Below are 20,860 nucleotides of genomic sequence, written 5' to 3'. Positions count from 1 at the left end.
AACGAGTGAAGAAGAAGTGGGTACACAACCGTCCAGTCCTACCTTCATAGTAGGAGCATGGTTTTACCACCTTCATACGTCTACACTACTTCACTACTCCACAACTCCCACTTCCTATGAGATCAAGGTGTTCGACTATGACTTAATATAAATAGATTTTCAATCTATTCAATCAACAACCAATACAAGCATCAAGAGTACAGAGAACACACGTCTTTTTATATATTTTACAAGCATGTTCCACATTCTGATACAAGTCATAAAACAACCATACCTTATAGAGCCCGTCTCTCTGATCTCAACACCTTCTCTGCTTCCCTCCCTAAGATCAACCCTTCTCCTTTTTGTGACTGAAGCAAGACTGGAGCGGCCATTTCTTGGTTTAGGCCAGAATTGTACAGATTGATTTCTCGAATCTAAAGTATTTCTGTGCAGTACATTTGTTTAGGGTCTAGACTCGTTTCTCATCAACTTACCCATTTTTACTATTTTCTCCGAAATCAGTTTTTACCCTACTCCAAGTTCACAAAAAAAACCTCTAAAATTTATGAACAGACCCATAAAGCACAAAAAAGAAATGGACAAGATATTACAACAATTCTAAACAATTTAAACCCAGTTCAAACTATAAACCCTAATTTCCTTTTTGTAAACCCTACCTTCATTTCAATGCCCATATAATGATCACAACGTTTATTCGATCACAATAACCATATAAAAAAAAAAAAAAACTAAATCAAAATTACGGTTTGAATTGCTTACCTGCTCTTCCCTTTGTTAAGAAATTTATTTCTTAAATTAAGGTATCAGCTCTTTACTCTGACGACGATCATCTTTAGTTCTCGACGTCGATCTATGTCCTCTTCTCGATCTATGACACCTATATACTTCTCCTTCTCTAGATCTAGCTTTCTCTATAATTCTCCCTCCCTCGATCTCTGTCTCTCTTTCTTTCCAAATGTTTGTGTGGATGAGCCTAGTTTAAAAGAGAAGAGAAGATTAGTACCCCACGCGTGTGCCAACACATGAGATAGATAGACAGATGACAATCAAAATCCACGTGTAATACTTTGTCCACGTTTCACATCTTTATGGTGCCACATGCCAACGTAAATCTGTTCATTCATATCTTTATGGTGGCTGGAGCTGGTGTAGTAGCACGGGAGGCAAGCTGTAGGGTGGTTGGAGCTATGTGTATAGGCCTAGGCATTACTTCTAATTATTTGGCAGAACTTTATAGCATAATAATAGGCCTGGAGTGGGCAGCGCCATGGGGTTTCAGGAAAATTCTAATTCGTTTAGACTCTTCCAGTGTCATTCGTGCTTTGGAAGATGATTCATTACCATGGTTTGCTCAACAACAGTGGTTTGTAGTGAGGAGTTTGTTTGATTCAATTAGATTTGTGCACACTTATCGTGAAGCAAATTTTGCAGCTGATAAAATGGCCAAGCGTGGGTGTTTGTTGGAAAATGGAGTGAGGATGTACTATGTTGGTTTTCTGGTTTTTTTAAGCTCAATTGAGTGGACAAATGTAACTTATTATCGTTTTAAGTAATTTTGTGAGTTTTTGGGGTTGTTGTGACCTCTTTTCTCACATACTGTAAATATTTTTTTATTCAATATAATTTTTGACTTATCAAAAAAAAAAAACTTTTACCAGTTCGAAAAGTGTATTTTAGAGGGCCCATATGTCTCATCTGCAACATCCGACCGTATGTTGTTTTCGAGATTTGTATTCCCTAAGATCCTAGCACGTGCCATCATGTTACATCTTTCACCATTCATTTTGATAGAAGGGTATGGACATTTATGAACATCATTGACTGGTCAAAATTCACAAGGTTGACTACTTAACTATATAAACTAACGAAATGAGGCACTTTTACTAATTTCAAAATGGCCGGTGCATTTTGCCTATTTTCCCTTTCAAAAATATGAATGTTTTTTATACTAATCTAGTGTTACTTATACATCAATTACACTTGTACAATATTAAGATTAAAAGTTTATTTTGCTTTGGACTCTAAAGTTCAACTTATTTTAACATATGACATTGAGTCCTTTTGCAATAGCAATGCGCGTCTTTGTTACCTATTTTAATTTTAACAACAATGTTATGTAAACTTATTTCGTTTTGGTCATTTTATTTATAATACAAAACTATCCCTTCTCTCACACTTATTCACGTCACTATCTTCTTCTTTATTTTCATCCTCTTCTTCTTTACTTTTCTCTCTCTTCTCAAAATAAATGAAAGGAAAACATGAAATTTGAATATCTCTCAAACTATAAGTCGATCTTTTTTTAATATTCGGAAAAATCTCGGCGAGATCTATCCAATGATTACCCACTGTACTATGTTTCAAAGCTTTAATTTTTGCGGGTATCAGTAAAGGTAGTACATATTCAAAAATGAACATTATTTATATAGTAGTTTATTCTAGCAATTCATTTTTCAGTATGAAGTCGTATGGTATTTTATTTTTAGCAGTTCATTTAGTGGAATGAACTCGTATGGTAGTTCATTTTACAGAATGAACTCGTGTGGTAATTCATTAAAGAAGTTCATTTTGTAGAATGAACCTGTTTGATAGTTCATTTCATATTATTCATTATGTAGAATGAACTCGTATGATAGTTCATTTGTAGAATGAATTTGTATGGTAGTTCATTATAGCAATTCAGGACCAAACTGACACATTGTATTTTATACTATGACCAATTGATAATTTTTATCTTTTTTCCCTCTGCTTCTTTCTAAGTGCAGTCCGCCAGTTTTTACGGTTAAATTTGAGATATGAATGTTATGATTTGGTTTACTGTAAAGGAAAAAGTATGTTGGTAGAATAAAAAAAAAAAAAAAAAAACTATTGCAGTCACAAAAGAGCTAGTGATTTCCTCTGTAGTCCTTCACTAACCTTTTAATATCCTTTTTATACTTCATTTGGTGTTTTTAGGTACTTCTTAGAGAAGAGGTGAACGACCATGTGATCACCTTGGAAAGAGCTCTCACATTATTCACTGTTAATCCCATATTAATTCATTAATTTGTATTTGATTAATTTATTAGTTTACGTAACTCTAGTTTTTTTCCTAGCGAAATATCCAGTATAACGAAGGACTGTTTACTTAAAACTAAGTTAAGAGATTTCGGGTTCAAAACAATAGAAATCTTTTTCATTTTGTCGTTTAACATATTAATTGATGGGAAGCCGGGACATATATTTCGAACAATTAGTATTCGTCCATTGTGTGGCAGCTTATCTTTAATGTCTAATGTGTTCCGTAAATATCTATGGATTAGGTTATTTTAGGAAATATCGCGTTGCATGATGGTAAAAGACTGAATTAACAATATTATTAAGTTGTTACATCATTCGGTTGATATGCAAACCCAATAAAAAAGTGTTATTGCTATTTTAATCCCCTTTTCGAAAGAAGGAGATCCATGGATGCTAATGAGGTACCAGGTCATTGGGAGGGTACCAAGTCCGACAAATAAGAAAATGTGTTGTCTTATATGGAATATGACACCCTTCCAAATAAATTGGTGCCTCATATTATCAACGTTGTTGTGGAGGATCTACTCAAACTTTGATTCTCAAATTATCTCACATTTTGGTCACCTTATCTTTGTTTTATAAAACCTAAACAATGACGGATTTAAAGCTAATATTAGAGGGATATATCTTCTTACAAATCTCTGCGATCTTACTAAAAACGAGTACATTCCAAGACATATAACATCACCATCCAGGAATCACCACCTCCTTCATAAATAAGTCCTGGGCTATGCTTATAGCGTTCAGGACGGAAAAGGATGAAGCCGACCAAAGGTTCAGCTCAAAACCGACTCGGAAAACATGTTTCGGTTCCTAACCTCAGACGTCGATCCTTCTTGGTACATCTTAGAAATGGTCTGTGAAATAAAACAAATCATGAGCCAGATCCCTCACTGCATCGTCAGCTGCAACTACAGGGAAGGAAATCTGGCGGCGTACGGAAATGCTAATCTGGCAGCGTACGGACATACTAATCTGGCAGCGGACAACAGTTAATTGGAGAGCCTTACAATTTTTCTAATAGTCGACTCATAATATATGGTCTTTATTAGGTGTGAGATATATTAGATAAAAATAAATAAGTATCTTCAAAATTGATTAGCACAAATACTTAATTTAGTCGAAAAAGTTTCTAAACATAAACGAGGAATCCGAAAGGACATATTAAATTAGGCTTAGTGTTATCGATCTCCAACATTCAACATTTCTGTTGAGCCGAGTCACTAAAGTTGAATGTTTAAGCCCTATGGGAATCCAAATTTAATCAAAAAAATGTTAAATCATAGACCGTCCAACGCCAAACCATTAGGCGTCTCTTAAAATATTTCTTTGACGCTATACCATTTGGCATTTGACCTAGTCAATATGGTCAAAACGTGAAATGGTTTGGCGTTAGACGCTTAATAGTTATTTGTATTAATCTGTAGTTATAAGTTTACGTATTTAATTCCTAGTGTTGTATTAAGTTATTTGCATTGTATCCCTTAGAGCAACCACAGTCATGAGACGAACCAAATACCAAAAGCCAGACTAAAAATCAAAAAAATTTGGTTTTCCGTGTGTTCAAGCGCAGTGGGAGAATACCAAAATTTGGTGAAGCGTAACTTATATCCACGCTTGATGCGGGACGCAACTTATATCCACGTTTCTTGATGGAGCGTGTTCATAATATGCGTCTGAATGAAACGGAGGTATAATGCGCGCTTGAATGGGACGTAGGTATTATTCACGCCGTGCACGGGACGTAGATGGTAATTGTGTTTGCTGGGACGGAGTTACAAATGGCGTCTCATTCAAACGCAGATAGAAACTGCGTCTGTGTCGTGAAACCAATTCGTCTAACATCTTTCTTCGTCTCTTCTTTTTCCAACACCGACGATTGCAGTAGCTTAATATCAGCCAACCCATCATTCTTTCCAAAAGTTCTCAAACTCGAGCATAACACGAGCAATGCCATATCAGTCACAGCACCATCGGCCAACAACCCCTGACGCCACTGTTCCATTTCTCCATCTTCCGGCAATAGCACAGCTCGAGCAACCAGTTAACACTCTGCATCTCGTTCTGTTGCCGTGAACTTTATCTCTCATTCAGTTGTACGAATCAACGGCCAGTACCATACTCGAGCAAATTTGAGGATCCATTCTTCCTTTGTATGCAGCCATCAACCGATTGGAACAATGGAAGCAACATCAGCATCTCCTGTATCCACTGTTGATGCTGTTAGGTCATCATTATCCCAAGTTTATTAAATCATTACTCATGCCTGAACTCCAAAAATCCATCTAGCTTTCAAAACCATCACCACTGCTGGCTTTTATTCCAACCATTGTGAACCCTTCTCAGATTTTTTTCCTTTCGATAAGAACAACCAGCTTCAGTGAGAAATGCAACTTCATTTGTGTTTGATAGAAGCTAATGAAGAAACGCGGAGGGTAGATGGACAAGAGACGTACATTAAAGATACGCCTAGACACAGACGCTCACAATACATGCGCCCAACCCAGACGTTTTTTATAACTGCGCCTCATTCATACGCCCTTTATACATCCGTCCCATTTCAGGCGTAAGTATTAACATCGTCTGACGCGTTTGAAGGGGGCGGAGTTAATACATGCGCCTGACTCATACGGTGATTATATGCTCGCCTGATTGTATACGGTGATTAAACTTACGCCTGATATCATACGCTCCTAATACTTCCGTCCCACTGTATCTTTTTTAGTCTGGGCCGACGACCACATTTGGTCTCAAACCCTAAATTTGGCGACCAAATTTGGGTTTACTCCTCACCACTGCGATACTTTCTGGGACCAAATTTGGGTTTAGTACCCAAATTTGGTCGTGACTGTGGTTGCTCTTATGTACTTTAAATTATCAATTAGTGAACTTTTTTTCAACCTAATAACATAAAAAATACACGATATTTTTATTAATAGTCGATCACACTCATGTATTCAGTGTACATTGTAGCACAGAACTGTATCCTTTAAGAGCTCATACAGTTCATCATACTTAAATAGTTTCTTTATGTCTTCACAAAATTCGATCCAAAATCTAGTTTTTTGTATATGGCTAGTATCATATAGTTTAAAGATAAAAAATATACAAAGCTTTTGGTTGGTAACCTAGCAGCAAGCTGGGCTCCAACGCTTTTAACAATGCCTAATCTATGAAAAATAAAACAATTAAAACCACTACTAGCGTCGTTGCTAACTAAACAATTATTCAGATGCTTGAAAAAACACAAAGTATCCTCACCCAATTCTCCTAGAGTAGAGAAAGTTAGGACACCCAAACCATGGCCATGTGAAACGCACTTGTCCAAGTATTTTAGAGTGTTTACGTGAGACCGCACTAGATATAGCTTTTCTGGGGATGAAAGAGCGAATTCCTTCACCTGTGAAGGGAGAGACACCTGTGACATCCATACAAACATCCTTTCCATTTTCCCAGTTGAGTACAAGAATATCAGCAGGTTTCAACTCCTTGTCATCATCCGTCAGAAAACCCAAAGAAACTTCCTTACCCGCAGGCACGCCATCTTTGTAAAAAATGTCAGTGATTACATCACGAACAATATCATGTCGAAACTTGGGGCCTATATCCTAAGCACAATGAAGCGCGTGATCCCCAAAGATGTCAATGGATTTGTTACAACTTGGGCATAAGCCATTCTCAACAAGAAATGGGATACCAAGACAATAGCAAAGCACAACTCTAAATTGTCTAGGTCCAAGGTACTGATTAAGACCACTGATGGGTACAACCAATAAATAATTTTGTGCATGCTTGACTCGGTTGAACTGCCACAAGATGAAATCTCTTGCAGACATAGAAAATTGGTCTGGGATTTGCTTCTTAACTGCATCAAAATAAGTGACTACCAGGGAGTGCATGGAAGAGGGGGAAGTATCATCGACACAGTATGTAGAAGGCAAGCCACATACCTGAATAAAATTCTGAAGTGCAAACTGATAAGCAGAGTCTTTTTCAGTTGAGAATGAATTACCAAGAATCACCTTTTGTACCGAAGTAGTCTGACTCTGAGAAGCAAGGTAACAATAGGCGCTTGTGTCAGCCATGGTGTAAATTCCAAGTACGCCATCTTTGATAGGCAAGGTAGCTAATCGTTGTTGTAGAGGACCAAACCCCGCACCATCACCAGTGATAAGAAGTCTCAAGTACTTAAGCAAGTGATCATCAAAAAAGGAAGTAGTTGATTGCAGGGATGCATGATTGTTAGTACGCATTTCAAAATATAATGTAGAAACTCCAGTGCAATTGTGAAGTAATAGCATCTCACTTTGAGGGTCTTTGAGTTTCTTTATTGCAGACGTTAATTGAACAGTCTTATTCACCCTTCTCAACATCATATCAATGATAAAGTTCAAATCTAAACTCACCGGTCCACCCAAAAGTTTAACACCATTAGAAGGTCTACCAATATCAGCAGGGAAAACTCCGCCAGCTGTGCTTCTGGGGTCAGTAGAAGGCCAAAAGGCTTCCGTTTTTTTAACATTAAGATGTAAACCCCTGCATGGTCCTTCAGTTTCGATTATGCTCAGAGCCTTAGCTACCTCTAATGTATCACCAATAATTATACCATTATTAAGGTACCAAGCGTGCAAGTCGAGTTTGCATTGAGAAGCAATAGTCTTCACCAGTGGGTGAAGAGTCAACGCAAAAATCAAGGGACCGAGAGGGTCACCTTGCTGAACTCCAAGTGCAGAAGACAAAATATAATGGTCGTAATAGAGTTTGGCAGGCCTCAAGTAACAAAATTCTACCCAGCGAGAAATACTTGCACAATGAAGGCGAACCTCCTTGATGAGCTGCGATCTGCTCACCATGTTGAAGGCATTGGGAAAGTCAATGAGCAGCATTGACATCTTGTCTGAGTGACCTTTCATCTCCAGTAAACGATTTACAGCATGTAAAATACTTTCCCCACTAGCAGGAATACCAACCCCGAATTGGTAATCACCCAAATAAGATGACATATCCTTTCCAACCGAGAAAACAGCCACTTTCGAAACTCTACGCCATATTGTACCAACTGCAATAGGCCTAATTCCACCTCCAGTTTTAAGTGACGGAGTTAAAGGTGCACTGGCGATAAACTCTCCCAAAACCGCAGGACACCTTCCAGCTAACCAAAGATTGAAAACTCCAGTAATCGAAACGAGTAAATCGTCAGCAACAGCAGCTGCTGCCCCACTAATTGCGTCGACCAAATGATGAGCATGCAAACCATCACGGCTGCATGAAGTGCCTTTTGGGAAGCTCTTGATAGCCCCTAAAACAGCCCGAGAATCCACTGTAATTGGGTCGACCATGGCAGCATCGTCGGGAACAGTGGGAGGAGGCGCAGGTGGATGCTTATCTAGCAATTCAAGGTACGTGCTCTTGTTACAAGGAGCCACCCCAGACGAAGACAACACTCGAATGGCAGCTGTGAAATGGCCACAACTTAGCTTTTTCCAGACAAGTTAACAAGGTAGCTGATCGCTGTCGTATGCGTCAAAAATAATTTCACTTTCCTAAAGTATATGATAAGAAAGAGTTCGTTTCCACAAAGAGGCAATTGTAGTTATTATGTATTCAATTTCCTAAAGTAACCAATTGGGGGGATTTCTGATTTTTATGTAAGCAATAAAAGTAAATCAAAAGCAAAGTAAATTGGAGAAATAATCAATGAGAGAAAGATATTGGTCAAGGAATTCATCTTCAATCTTAAACATGTGCTTGCATACATGATTAGAATTACAATTTAATCTCTTTATCATCAAAAGCCTAGAGTATCAAGAGAGCAAGATAATCTATTAATTTCCTAAGTTCATCAACACACACATTAGAGCTGCGCATGTGAATTCTACCTAAAGAATAACCTAACGCCTTGCGCTGATTAAGTTCAATTCCTAGGAGCATTAAGTTTCAGAAATAGGCTAATCAATGCAATTTTCATACATTGCGCATAACAATTCGGACAATGGTCAAACTATACATATGATCACAAGAGTATATCACTACAAACCGTGATCATATTATGCTACTTGTATTTGGGGTTATCGCTCGATGAAAAACCCTGAATTAGTTATAGACAAGGATGCAAGTTCAATTAATTTGCCACTTAACTAAACAACCACCTAAATCCTATTACAATAAATCAATCATGTGATTATTAAAAACAGTAGAAGTTTGAACGATAATCAAGAGAGAAAACTAATGCATTAATCAAGCACAAGTTTTAGAAATAGGACTACATCCTTAACCAATAATATTAAATTTAGCTACTCATAGCTATGGAGTTCATCATAATCAATAATCAAATAAAGAAGATGAAACAAAGCGAAAGCAAACCCTAGTAGTGTAAGTAAAAGCGACTCTCTCCTTAGCTCCAAGAATAATACGTGATCCCCCAAAGTTGTAGAAGTTTTTCCTTTTGTAGCTCCTCTTGTTCCAAAATTAGGTCTAATCTTTAAAAGTCCAATACAAAGATATCCACCAAGCCCATATGTAGAAAAACCCATGTAAAATTCTGTCCAAAATCGGTCGTCGGAAAACTGGTAAACTGGCCGGAAGTTAGCCGAAAATTCACCAGTAATAAGCTCAGGTGACCGGCAAAGTCCACCCTGACACCGGTCAAACGGGTCAAATCGGTCGGGTCAACCAAGTCAATGACTAACTCAGTTAGATCATGAGTCAGAACCGAGTCAGCTATTCAGGTGAGCTAACTGGGCTGACTTGGTTGAGTTGCCATGGCATGAGCCATTCGCACTGGCCATGACTAATGCTGCGCCATTATTGCTTACTTTGGTCAATTCTATTCCAGCCAACACACTTCACTGTAATCTCCTGAGTCTTGCGGCACATAACCAAGACCAACATCAATAAAGACATCTTGCTTCTTCTTAGCTTCAATTTCTCTGCTCCAGCTGCAATTTCTCATCCATGGCAACACACACACCCTGCGAACTCCATTCCAGCACTGTTGACTGCATATTCTGTAGCTTACAACCACCAACAAAGCCCACCGACAGTTCATTCGCACCATGACCAGTGCTCAATTCAAATCCATGTTCTTCCTTGCAATGCCAGCACCAAATCTTCGCCACTCATTCAGTTCAAGCTCAACCACTCCAGTTCAATAACGCATTCACTAGCAGCAGCTCATATCCCAATTTCCAACAGTAGCCTCATCCAATATCCTGTTCAAGTCCATATATCTGCTACACAACGAAACCCATCACATTCCCAGGCAGCAACAGCATCACTACAACCTGCAATGTCACTGCTTGATCTTCAGTTCAGATGCAAGCCTGCAACCCATTGCAGCAGCAACAGCTCAAGCAAGCCATTTCCCTGTAATACTGCAACACATACTCATTTCAATTCCTTATCCCTGCAACATCATATCACAGACAACCATTTCATTACCACCAGGTCATGGCATCAACGCCATCTGCATCTCCTTGAGATTAACCACAAATCCTCCATCAACATCATTTCTTTTATCCCCTGAACAATAAAACACATCAACACAGCAGACCTAACTTCTTCTCAAAACGAAATCAAACAAATACCCATTAAAATCAAGACTGTAACCACCACCAATTCCATTTTCAGATCAAAAGCCGCAACGGTTTCATCCATTAAACCCATCAACACAGCAGACCCAACTTCTTCTCAAAACGAAATCAAACAAATACCCATTAAAATCAAGGCTGTAACCACCACCAATTCCATTTTCAGATCAAAAGCCGCAACGGTTTCATCCATTGCATTATACTCTGCAACACCCATTTCCTGTAGCTTCACAACTGCAAATTCTCAGCTCCATTGAACCAAAAGCAACAACATCACCATGTCCCTGCTCTTACCTATCTCTGTAATTCTCAAGAACCCATTCTTATTATCAGTTGAATCTCAGTTATTCATCCCCCATCTCTTTATTCACATAATCAATCCGAACCCCACCTACTAAATGTTGGCAGTGACAAATCCACCTTCTTCTTTGATTTCAAACCCTAATTCTACCATATGTGGAATCAATTCAGTTAATGACTCAAACCCATTGACAAAAACCACCAGTTCAATAACCCTAGACTTTCTTTCACCAACATCACCAGAATTGAACCCATCTGCTCAATCGAAAACAACAGAGACAACTCAGTTTCAATCTCCATCGATTCTTCAGTTCAATAACAATGGCAACAACAAATCACCTTCATCTTCAAACCCTCATCGAACTCTATCCTGTTAATTCACAGATCCATTATTTCTTCTCTTTCATTTCAACTGAGTTCTCGGTTGAGAATTCAAACACAACAAAACCCTAACTTCTTTGGCAGCAACAGATTCTTCTCAGTTATCATTTCACAAATTTTTCCACCACAACAACCATCTCTCCCTGCATCTCTCGATCTCTCTGATAAAATGGTGCCGCCATGGGTTCAGAAATAAAGCTAATGATGAGAAGAAATGATTCCTCTCTCAATTTTAGGTTTGCTGTAGGAAATGAGAGGGGATACAGCCACACAGGTAAGGCAGATGAGGGGTAACCAAGGTGATTCTAGGAACCACTCATCAGATAAGGGCCATCATGGTTGTTTGGCCCCCTTGCTTCTCTAGACTAAGTTGTAGTGGCGGTCTCCTATTGTCGTATGGCTCAACGTCGCTCTCAATAACAGTTGCACATGAAATGGTGCTTTTGTCTTTTATGCTCCAAATGGACGATTTCTCCTTCTTTTGCTCCAAATGACTCCAAAGTACCTGAAATCTCAAAAACAAACATAAGACTACATAATTTACAAGAAAACTCGCAAAGAAAGCATAAACAATAGATTAATATCAAGGTGTTTACAACACCTATCAAATTCCCCCACACTTAGACTTTCCTAGTCCTCGAGCAAATCAAACAAAACAATTCTAAACATACATACAACTCCGTGTCGTCAAGGCTACGGTCACACATAGCACGTATAACAAGCTTTTGAACCCCCAGGTGTCCCTAGTGGAAGAGTTATAGTCTTGTGAGGGTTTACTAGAGATAAACCCACAAACCTACTTTTCCAACTTACTAGTTCTCCGAAATGATAGCATCCAACGCGCTAAGAAGACATAGACATTCTGGACACTAGTCATAAGAAGTTAGACACATATATGAATACAATATCATCCTTAAAAGTTGAGAGAGAAATAACCATCCCTTATCGAAAGAAATTCGGGTGCGGAGTGATCAAAAGTCTCGACTCTGCCTTACAAGAAAGGGTTTTATGAAGTTGCTCTCAATAATAAACAACTTTTTTATGGGTCACACATGTGTCCAGGTAGGAGTGAAGGGAGAATCCTGCGACACGTAGAATGGTAGGAAGGTAAAACCCTCCGAATTGTTTTGAAAACCCACATCTTTTATTCATTTTGAAAACCCTTTTTTCTGACGATCTCTAAGAAAGGAATCAACCACTTAACGAAGGTGGGAATATGCTTACTTACCTCGTTATCCGTTCGGCGTGCAGTTAGCACCACTCTCACAGCATCCACAGAAACGTCTTCGGTCTTCAATCTTTGTCTTCATCTTCGTCTTCGGTCTTCAACTAGTGATGATAACTCTTGAACTTCGTAGAATCTTGACAATGTGATTCTTTCCTCTAATTCCTTGTTGTTTGAAACTTCATTATGAATATTCCTTCTTTCCATTGGCTTTAATGAAAGAACAAAACTAAAAACGAACTAAAATGATACAATACATTTTTCTTGTCTCTTTTTCTTTCTTTTTTTTTTCTCTTTTTTTTTTAATTATGAGACAAGAAAAATAAAACAAATATAAAAATGAAAACGAAATAAAATAAAATAATAAAACTAATAATGAACCTAACAAAAAAAAATCTTGTCTCTCTTTTTGTCTCTTTTTTATTTTTGACAGGGAACTGGCATAATGATGACCATGTCCCAATTTTTTTTTTTCCGAGACAAGAGAAAATAGAATACAAATAAGATAAAATAAAAATGCAAGTACAAAGGCCATGGTGTAAGTACTTTACCACTTGATTCTTCACAACTTGTATGTCTCGATATCATAAACTTCTTGAACTCTCATCTTGCTAATCTTCGCTCTTGTACCTAAGTCTTCAACTTGTAAAAATTCTGCTCCTTGTCTTGTTGCTTTACTTGAATCTGAAATCTGCTCATTTCTGTACCGTTGCTTGTAAACCTTGAACGTCTAATTTCCTTCGAATTTGTGATGCTCCTCTTGTTGATGATGATGGTGTTTCTATGGACTTGTTGGTGTAGAGAGAGATAAAGTGGATGGTGCTAACTGCGATCAAGATTACAAGTGGTATGTAAGTTAGCAATTCGATGTCACCATCATGATTGACAAAATATCACTCAAGAGATTAAAGTAGTGCTTCTATTGGTGGGAGGTTGGGTATCTCACCATTCTACCCGGAGTTTACATACGGTGACACACACTCTAAAAGCAAAAATTTAGACACGTACAAAAAGTGAAGGTCGGTGCCTCTTATGATGTAACATGGGTAGTCTCCACTATATGGGACCACAACTCTAATACGGAATTCAGTCTGCACCTCATTTGCCACTGTCATGGCTAAATCCAACTTTAACTCTCATACAAGTAAGAAACCCGATCACGTTCTCTGTCATCTCTAAGTTCAGTCACTCTTGTGAGAATTTCGATGTAATCTTAGCGACATGTATAATATGTGACTCTAAATTAACTACAAGCTGGAGTTTGTCATTCTATTTCACACAAAAGTTGAAAATTTATGAAAAATTTACAATGCAAATGCTTAACCACTCCCCCACACTTAAACTTTACATTGTCCTCAATGTAAATTGAATCGTCCAAAGAAAGTCAAGGTGGGAAATACTAAATGATAATGTGACAAGAAATCAGAAAATAAATGCAAGACAAGAAAAGTATAAAAATAAAAAAGGAATACTCATCCTATGGGTTGCCTCCCATTTAACGCTTGGTTTAAAGTCGTCAGCCCGACTATCTCCTTGCTTTCTACGACTCCTCCAGAGGGAGCACTTCCACAAGGTTAACTCCATCCACAACGTCCGAAGAGAAGTTTTCATAATATGGTTTCAACCGGTGCCAATTTACTTTAAGTTCATTTCCTGTAGCTAAACTACGAATTTCCACTGCACCATGAGAAAACACATTAGTCACAATAAAAGGTCCAATCCAACGTGACCTTAATTTAACCGGAAATAATTGCAAACGGGAATTAAACAAAAGCACTTTCTGCCCTATGCAGAATTGTTTCTTTGTAATCATACTATCATGAAATGCCTTCGTCTTTTCTTTGTAAATACGTGAGCTTTCAAATGCATCATTGCTTGACAAGGTTTACCATACACAAGCCTAAATGGAGACATCCCAATAGGTGTCTTTGTATGCGGTTCTATATGCCCACAAAGCATCATTGAGTCGCGAACTCCAATCCTGCCTTGTTGGATTCACCGTCTTCTCTAGAATGGACTTCAAATCTCGGTTGGAAACCTCGACTTGTCCATTTGTTTGTGGATGGTAGGGTGTTGCAATCTTATGCGACACATTGTACTTCCTTAACAAGCTTTGCAAGAACCTGTTTTTGAAGTGTGAACCCCCATCATTAATTATGGCTCTTGGAATTCCAAACCTTGCAAAAAATTTTGCTTGCACAAAATCTGAAACCACTTTAGAATCATTAGTTGGGGTGGCCTTAGCTTCCACCCATTTCGAGACATAATCAACAACAAGCAAGATATAATAATTCCCACTAGAATTGACAAAAGGGCCCATAAATCAATTCCCCATACATCAAAAACCTCAACAAATTGAATAATAGTTTGTGGTATTTGATTTCGAGTACCTAGATTGCCTGTTCTTTGGCACCTATCACATGTAGTACAAAATGCATGTGCATCCTTAAACAAAGTTGGCCAATAGAAACCACATTCTAGTACTTTGAGAGCGGTTCTCTTGCTCCCAAAGTGTCCTCCGCAAGCATATGAGTGGCAAAAAGACAAGATAGAATTAAATTCTAATTCGGGAACGCACCTTCGTATTACTTGGTCACTACAATGTTTCCATAAGTATGGATCATCCCATATGTATTGGTTTCCTCACTTCTTAAGTTTGTCCCTCTCAACACGAGACAAGTTATTTGGGATTTGTTTAGAAACTAAGTAATTAACAATATCAGTGTACCATGGTTCTCCAAAGGCAATTGAGAATAGTTGCTCATCCGGGAAACTTTCACGCAATGGAATAGTTTCCTTGTCCACATCAAGACGGCTCAAGTGATCCGCAACGGTGTTCTCAATTACTTTCTTGTCTTTGATCTCTATATCAAATTCTTGCAAGAGTAAAATCCATCGTATGAGCCTCAGTTTCGCCTCTTTGTTCATTAGCAAGTACCTAAGTGCTGCATGATCAAAAAAGACAACAACTTTTGTACCAATTAGATAAGACCGAAACTTTTCCAAAGCAAAAACAATAACTAACAACTGTTTTTCAGTGGTTGTGTAGTTTTGTTGGGCTTCATTGAGTGTCCTAGAAGCATAATAAATGGCATGAGGTATCTTCCCCACACACCGCCCAAGCACCGCACCAACCGCATAATCACTTGCATTACACATGAGCTCAAAAGGCTTGCTCCAATCCGGTGGTTTAATGATAAGGGCTGAAATTAAAAGTTCTTTCAAACGATTGAATGCCGCCACACACTTTTCATCAAAGTTAAAAACCACACCTTTTTGCAATAAATTGCAAAGTGGTGATGCTATCTTGGAAAAGTCCTTGATGAATCTACGATAAAAACCTGCATGACCAAGAAAAGAGCGTATCTCCCTCACCGTAGTAGGAGGGTTTAGAGCAAAAATAAGGTATATCTTAGATTTATCGACTTCCAAGCCTTTTGAAGATATTATATGGCCTAAAACTATGCCATGAGTTACCATGAAATGGCACTTCTCCCAATTCATCACAAGATTTGTTTCAACACATGGTTCAAGGATTAATGACAAATTGTTCAAGCAAAGGTCAAATGAATCACCAAAGACACTAAAGTCATCCATAAACACTTCGATTATGTTTTCAACATATTCTGAAAAATACTTACCATACACCTTTGGAAGGTAGCTGGAGCATTGCATAAGCCAAAAGGCATCCTTCTATAAGCAAAAGTACTGAAAGGACAAGTGAAAGTAGTTTTCCCTTGATCCTCCAGTGCTATCACAATCTGATTGTAACCTGAATAGCCATCAAGGAAACAATAGTAAGAATATCCAGCTAAACGTTCAAGCATTTGATCAATAAAAGGTAATGGAAAGTGATCCTTCCTAGTGGTGGCATTCAATTTCCTGTAATCAATACAAACCCTCCAACCGGTTTGCACACGAGTCGGGACAAGTTCATTTTTATCATTTTCCACCACTGTCACACCTGATTTCTTTGGTACCACTTGTACCGGGCTTACCCACTTGCTATCGTATATGGGGTAGATAACACCCACTTCCAAAAGCTTGAGTATCTCCTTTTTCACAACTTCCATCATGGGAGGGTTCAAACGACGTTACTCTTCCCTTGTAGGCTTTGCATCGTCTTCCAAACGGATCTTGTGCATACAAACGGTAGGGCGTATACCCTTGATATCGGCAATTGTCCATCCTATGGCCGTATTGTACGTCCTTAACACCCTTAGAAGTTTTTGCTCCTGTAATTCACTAAGCTCGTTAGAAACAATCACAGGTAAGTCTTCCTTGTCACCCAAATATAAGTACTTTAAGTGACTTGGAAGAGGTTTCAATTCTAACTTTGGAGATTTAACAATTGATGGTACAAGTTTTTCATCATTGCAAGGAAAAGAAGCATATGAAATATTCTTAAGTGCATATTTTTCCGGTAATGAGTTAAGTGAACCAATAGTTTCCTTAATCTCATCACCGTACTCCAAACCATCATCAATATGTGTAGTGAGCACGGTTTCCAAAGTATTAACACCATTCAACTCAAACATTTGTTGCGCCAATGTGTCAATCACATCAATGAAGAAACAAGAGTGGACATTGCTAGGATATCTCATCGTCTCGAAAATGTTGAAACGTATTATTTCTCCATCAAACTCCATAGTTAGCGTTCCCTTGTCCACATCAATAATGGTTTTCGCCGTTTTCATGAAGGGACGCCCAAGTAGCAATGGTAGAGACGAATCCGGTGAACCTTCATTCATCTCTAACACACAAAAGTCAGCTGGAAATACAAGTTGATTAACCTGCACAAGAACATCCTCAACAATACTCATTGGGTAGACATTAGAGCGATCGGCTAATTGCAACACAATTCCAGACTTTATAAGAGGACCAAGATCAAGTGAATTATACATGGATGCTGGCATAACATTTACGGATGCACCTAAGTCCAACATAGCTTTATTAAATGTAGCGTTACCAATTGTGACGGGAATGTCAAAGCTACCGGAATCCTTGCATTTCAGTGGAAGTTTGTGTTGTAAGAATTGCCGAAGCATTCCCCCCCACACTTAGCACTTCATTACCTTTGAGCCTTTTCTTATTGGTACACAAGTTGATAAGCACGCAAGTGCGACACTTTTATACCCACATTTATACTATCTAGGTCTCAATATTTATCTAATAATATTGTTTTAAGTCAATTACAAGAATTACAATTGAAATCTGTTCACCCGGAGAATAATTGGCTAAACAAGGATCTGAATGGCGTTTCCGAAAACAAAGCCCAGGGCACCAAAAGAGATAAGGCCTATGGTGATCTGCCTTGTATGCCCATGCTGCTCATGGCTCGAACCACTTGCTTAGCTGCATCATTTGACTGCCACGGCTGTAGTTCAGTGGAAGGAAGAAATGTCATTATACCAAGCATGTGAGCCGCACGAGTGGGTCTAAGAAGAACAGAAGGAGTGGCTGCTTATGCACCACATTTTCTTATCATCATCTTCTCGTCTTTGTCAAAAAAAATGAAACATTCATTTCTCACCCGAGAAGCAAAGCAGCAGCAAGACAGATCTGTGAGGTTCTGAAATGGAAATGGAAATGGGTTGTTGACCTAATTTTGGTGGAGCTAATCAATTTCAAAGAAGGGGATTTGAGGAAAGAATACAGGAATTGTAGCTACAAAAATTTGGGGATTTTCGGAGTGTAAAGGCATGAGCAGTGATTCAATTGACTTGACTTGGCGCCTGCAGAATGAGTTCGATTGTGAATTGGTGATGCTCAAGGCATCTCTTCTCAATCAATTTGCTGTTGATGTATGGGGTTCTCGATTTGCTAGTGGTCTTGATAGCGAATTAGGTCTGAGTTTTGGGGGTTCGAAGTTAAATGATGATGAGTACTTGTTTAGTGGATCTGTGGTTTAAAGTATTAAAGGGTCCTTACTGTGAATTTTGGTCCGAACAAGAAGAGATTAACAGCAGCAACGTTCCAGCAGGTGATGAAGTTGGCTGAATAGGTTTGATGTTAATGGAATGGAAGCTGGGGGTTTCTCAATGGTTGATTACGTGCAGTTTTGTTTCAATTCGTACAAGGAGGTAAACGTGTAAGCTTCAATCAAAGAATGGAGATGGATTTTGACCTAATTTGGTATTGTCTAATGGTGATTTTTTGGGTATTCTGAAATGTAAATGAAGATGAAGTTTCAAGACTAAAATTCACTGCAGAAAGGGGTCAACAACATCAACGAATTTGAGGGTCTGTATGCAGTCTCAAGTTGGAGTTAATCGAAAGTTCTCGGTCTGAATAAATGCAGCGTCAATGGGGTGGTTGCTGAGATGGTGCTACTAATATTTGCACTGGTACAACTACTACATATGGGGTTCAGTTTGTGTGGTTGGAGTTTGATTGAGAAGGCAAGATTAAGGTGTTGTGTATGGCTGACATTTATGTTGAGATGTGCATGGAAGTGATGGGTTAGTACCAGATATAGGCTTGATTGACGTAACTATTGACATGGGCATGTACTGAGCTGGTTGTTGGTGGTATATGTCTTGGCGGTGAACAAGAAAGGAAGGTGTTGCTGCCATGGTCATGGCTGTGAACAAGGAGGTGCAGACTGTGGCCGGAGTTGGATGCTATGGCCTGACTTTGAAAGGGCCTGAATTAAGAAAGTGGAGGCTGTGATTGGACTGGGCTTTGGTGGTCGCTGTCACCAATACAAGAGAAGAACTAGAGTGTTATTTAAGGCAGGAATGAGGAGAAGAAAAGGGAGGCCGTAATCAGGGAAGAAACTAGGTTTTGCTATTTTTCTTTCTGCAATTCATATGCTTTACTTGTTATTATCTATATTATTTTTGATGGCTTTTAAGAAAACCATGTCTAGATAAACTCCTCATTAGGGTGAAAGATGAACTTGTAGGTTGAATTTACTTGTGTTCTCAAACAATGGTTTCAAAAATAAAAGCTTACGTAATGTTTGTGTTTCTCAAGATTGGGTTGTTTGTTTAATGAGTTTTTCATGTTTTATGCCATGTATATTTCATAGTTGAATTCTTGAACAACATCCAAATAGAACCTTGGTGATAAATGATTTATGATAATCCTATGACTACTTATGCCTTGTATGATTAGTGCTCGGGATTTCTACCTTCTAGGTTGAGAAAAAACGTATCCTCTTGATAATCCTTATCTACTGTTCTTAATTGAAATATCTTCCGTGTTTCGATAGCTAGGTTTGCTATAATTCATGAGTTAAATGAGACTTTTGTGAGAGACATAAGTGAAACTTTAGCCTACAACGGATTCCGTAACCCTAATATTTCTACATCCTTGATTATATATCATTATAAATTTGCTTTATTTTACTTGACATCTTATTTTCTTAATACAACATCTCTGAAATATTAAATTTTGGTTAGTTCGGTCTTGATATTAATTAGTAGTAGTTTTCGCACTCCTTGAGGGAACGAACCGTGCTTGCTATTGTGTGCTATTTTTGACACCGTGCACTTGCGGTGAAACAAAGTCGGTCTACCGATCCATCAAAGTCCTTAAATACCTTTGCATACTTTGGAACTTGCTTAATAGCATCAATGAGTGGTACGTTCACATGAATCTTTTTAATAACGTCTAAAATCTCTATTTCTAGTTCCGCCTTCTTGGACGTTGCAAATCTGCGAGGAAAAGGTAAAGGAGGAACATAAGTAGAAACCGGAGTTTTAGAGTTAGAAATAGGTACCTCGGAAGTTTGGGGAGGATCCTCATTCTTCTCCTCCAAAACAGGTTCCTTTGGAGCTTCCTCTTAGCCCGAATCAGTAACTTCGGGTTGCACAAGTTGTGTACCACTTCTCAACGTAATTGCATTGACACCCTCTTTTGGGTTGATAGGTTGAGAAGGGAGTTTCCCACCATTTTGTGCCTTCAACTGGTTCAACTCAATAGCCATAGAACCAACTTGGGTTTGCAGCTCCTTAACCGTACTCTCCGTTCTTTGCATAAAAGATTCTAGCAACTCTTCCATACTTGACCCCTGATTTTGAGGTTGTTGTTGTTGTGGAAATTGTTGTTGCTGAAATTGTTGTTGTTGTGGTTGAAATCCACTTGGGCGGTTGAACGTAGGGTGTTGCACCGCTCCTTGCTTGTTGGCATAACTGAAATTGGGGTGATCTCTCCATCCCGGAATGTAAGTGTTGGAATAGGGATCATAACGTCTTTGCTGATTTGGAAAGATCATGTTAGCTTGTTCATTGGCATCTTCATACCCTTGAGGAGAACTTGGTATCACCGCGGCTGCAACTTGTTGCATCATTGTTGT

General features: G+C 38.5%; 2 protein-coding genes across 2 annotated transcripts; one reads left to right on the top strand and one right to left on the bottom strand.

Moving 5' to 3' along the window:
• Positions 1–1,133: 1,133 nt before the first annotated feature.
• Positions 1,134–1,556, top strand: LOC113279027. Its single transcript, XM_026527746.1, has one exon. The coding sequence runs from the start codon at positions 1,134–1,136 to the stop codon at positions 1,554–1,556; it is 423 nt and encodes a 140-aa protein (XP_026383531.1).
• A 3,296-nt stretch (positions 1,557–4,852) lies between these two features.
• Positions 4,853–10,869, bottom strand: LOC113279026. Its single transcript, XM_026527744.1, has 4 exons — positions 10,776–10,869; positions 7,014–8,518; positions 5,181–5,283; positions 4,853–5,076 (listed from the first exon to the last, which is right to left on the bottom strand). Exons 1-4 carry the CDS (start codon positions 10,867–10,869, stop codon positions 4,853–4,855), a joined length of 1,926 nt encoding a protein of 641 aa, XP_026383529.1.
• Positions 10,870–20,860: the final 9,991 nt, after the last annotated feature.

This window comes from Papaver somniferum, chromosome 5 (genome assembly GCF_003573695.1).
Source record: "Papaver somniferum cultivar HN1 chromosome 5, ASM357369v1, whole genome shotgun sequence".
Lineage (NCBI taxonomy): Eukaryota > Viridiplantae > Streptophyta > Magnoliopsida > Ranunculales > Papaveraceae > Papaver > Papaver somniferum.
The sequence above is the reverse complement of the archived record's forward strand: the minus strand, read 5'-3'. Positions and strand labels throughout refer to the sequence as shown.

Bases quoted from the DNA above. Each gene is read 5' to 3' on its own strand.
- LOC113279027 (XM_026527746.1), top strand. From the start codon at position 1,134: ATGGTGGCTGGAGCTGGTGTAGTAGCACGGGAGGCAAGCTGTAGGGTG.
- LOC113279026 (XM_026527744.1), bottom strand. From the start codon at position 10,869: ATGGGTGTTGCAGAGTATAATGCAATGGATGAAACCGTTGCGGCTTTT. The intron at 8,519-10,775 runs GTATTTGTTTGA...GCCATTTCACAG, and splicing joins TACAGCCTTGATTTTAATGG to CTGCCATTCGAGTGTTGTCT. The intron at 5,077-5,180 runs GTACTGGCCGTT...TATTGCCGGAAG, and splicing joins CTCAAATTTGCTCGAGTATG to ATGGAGAAATGGAACAGTGG.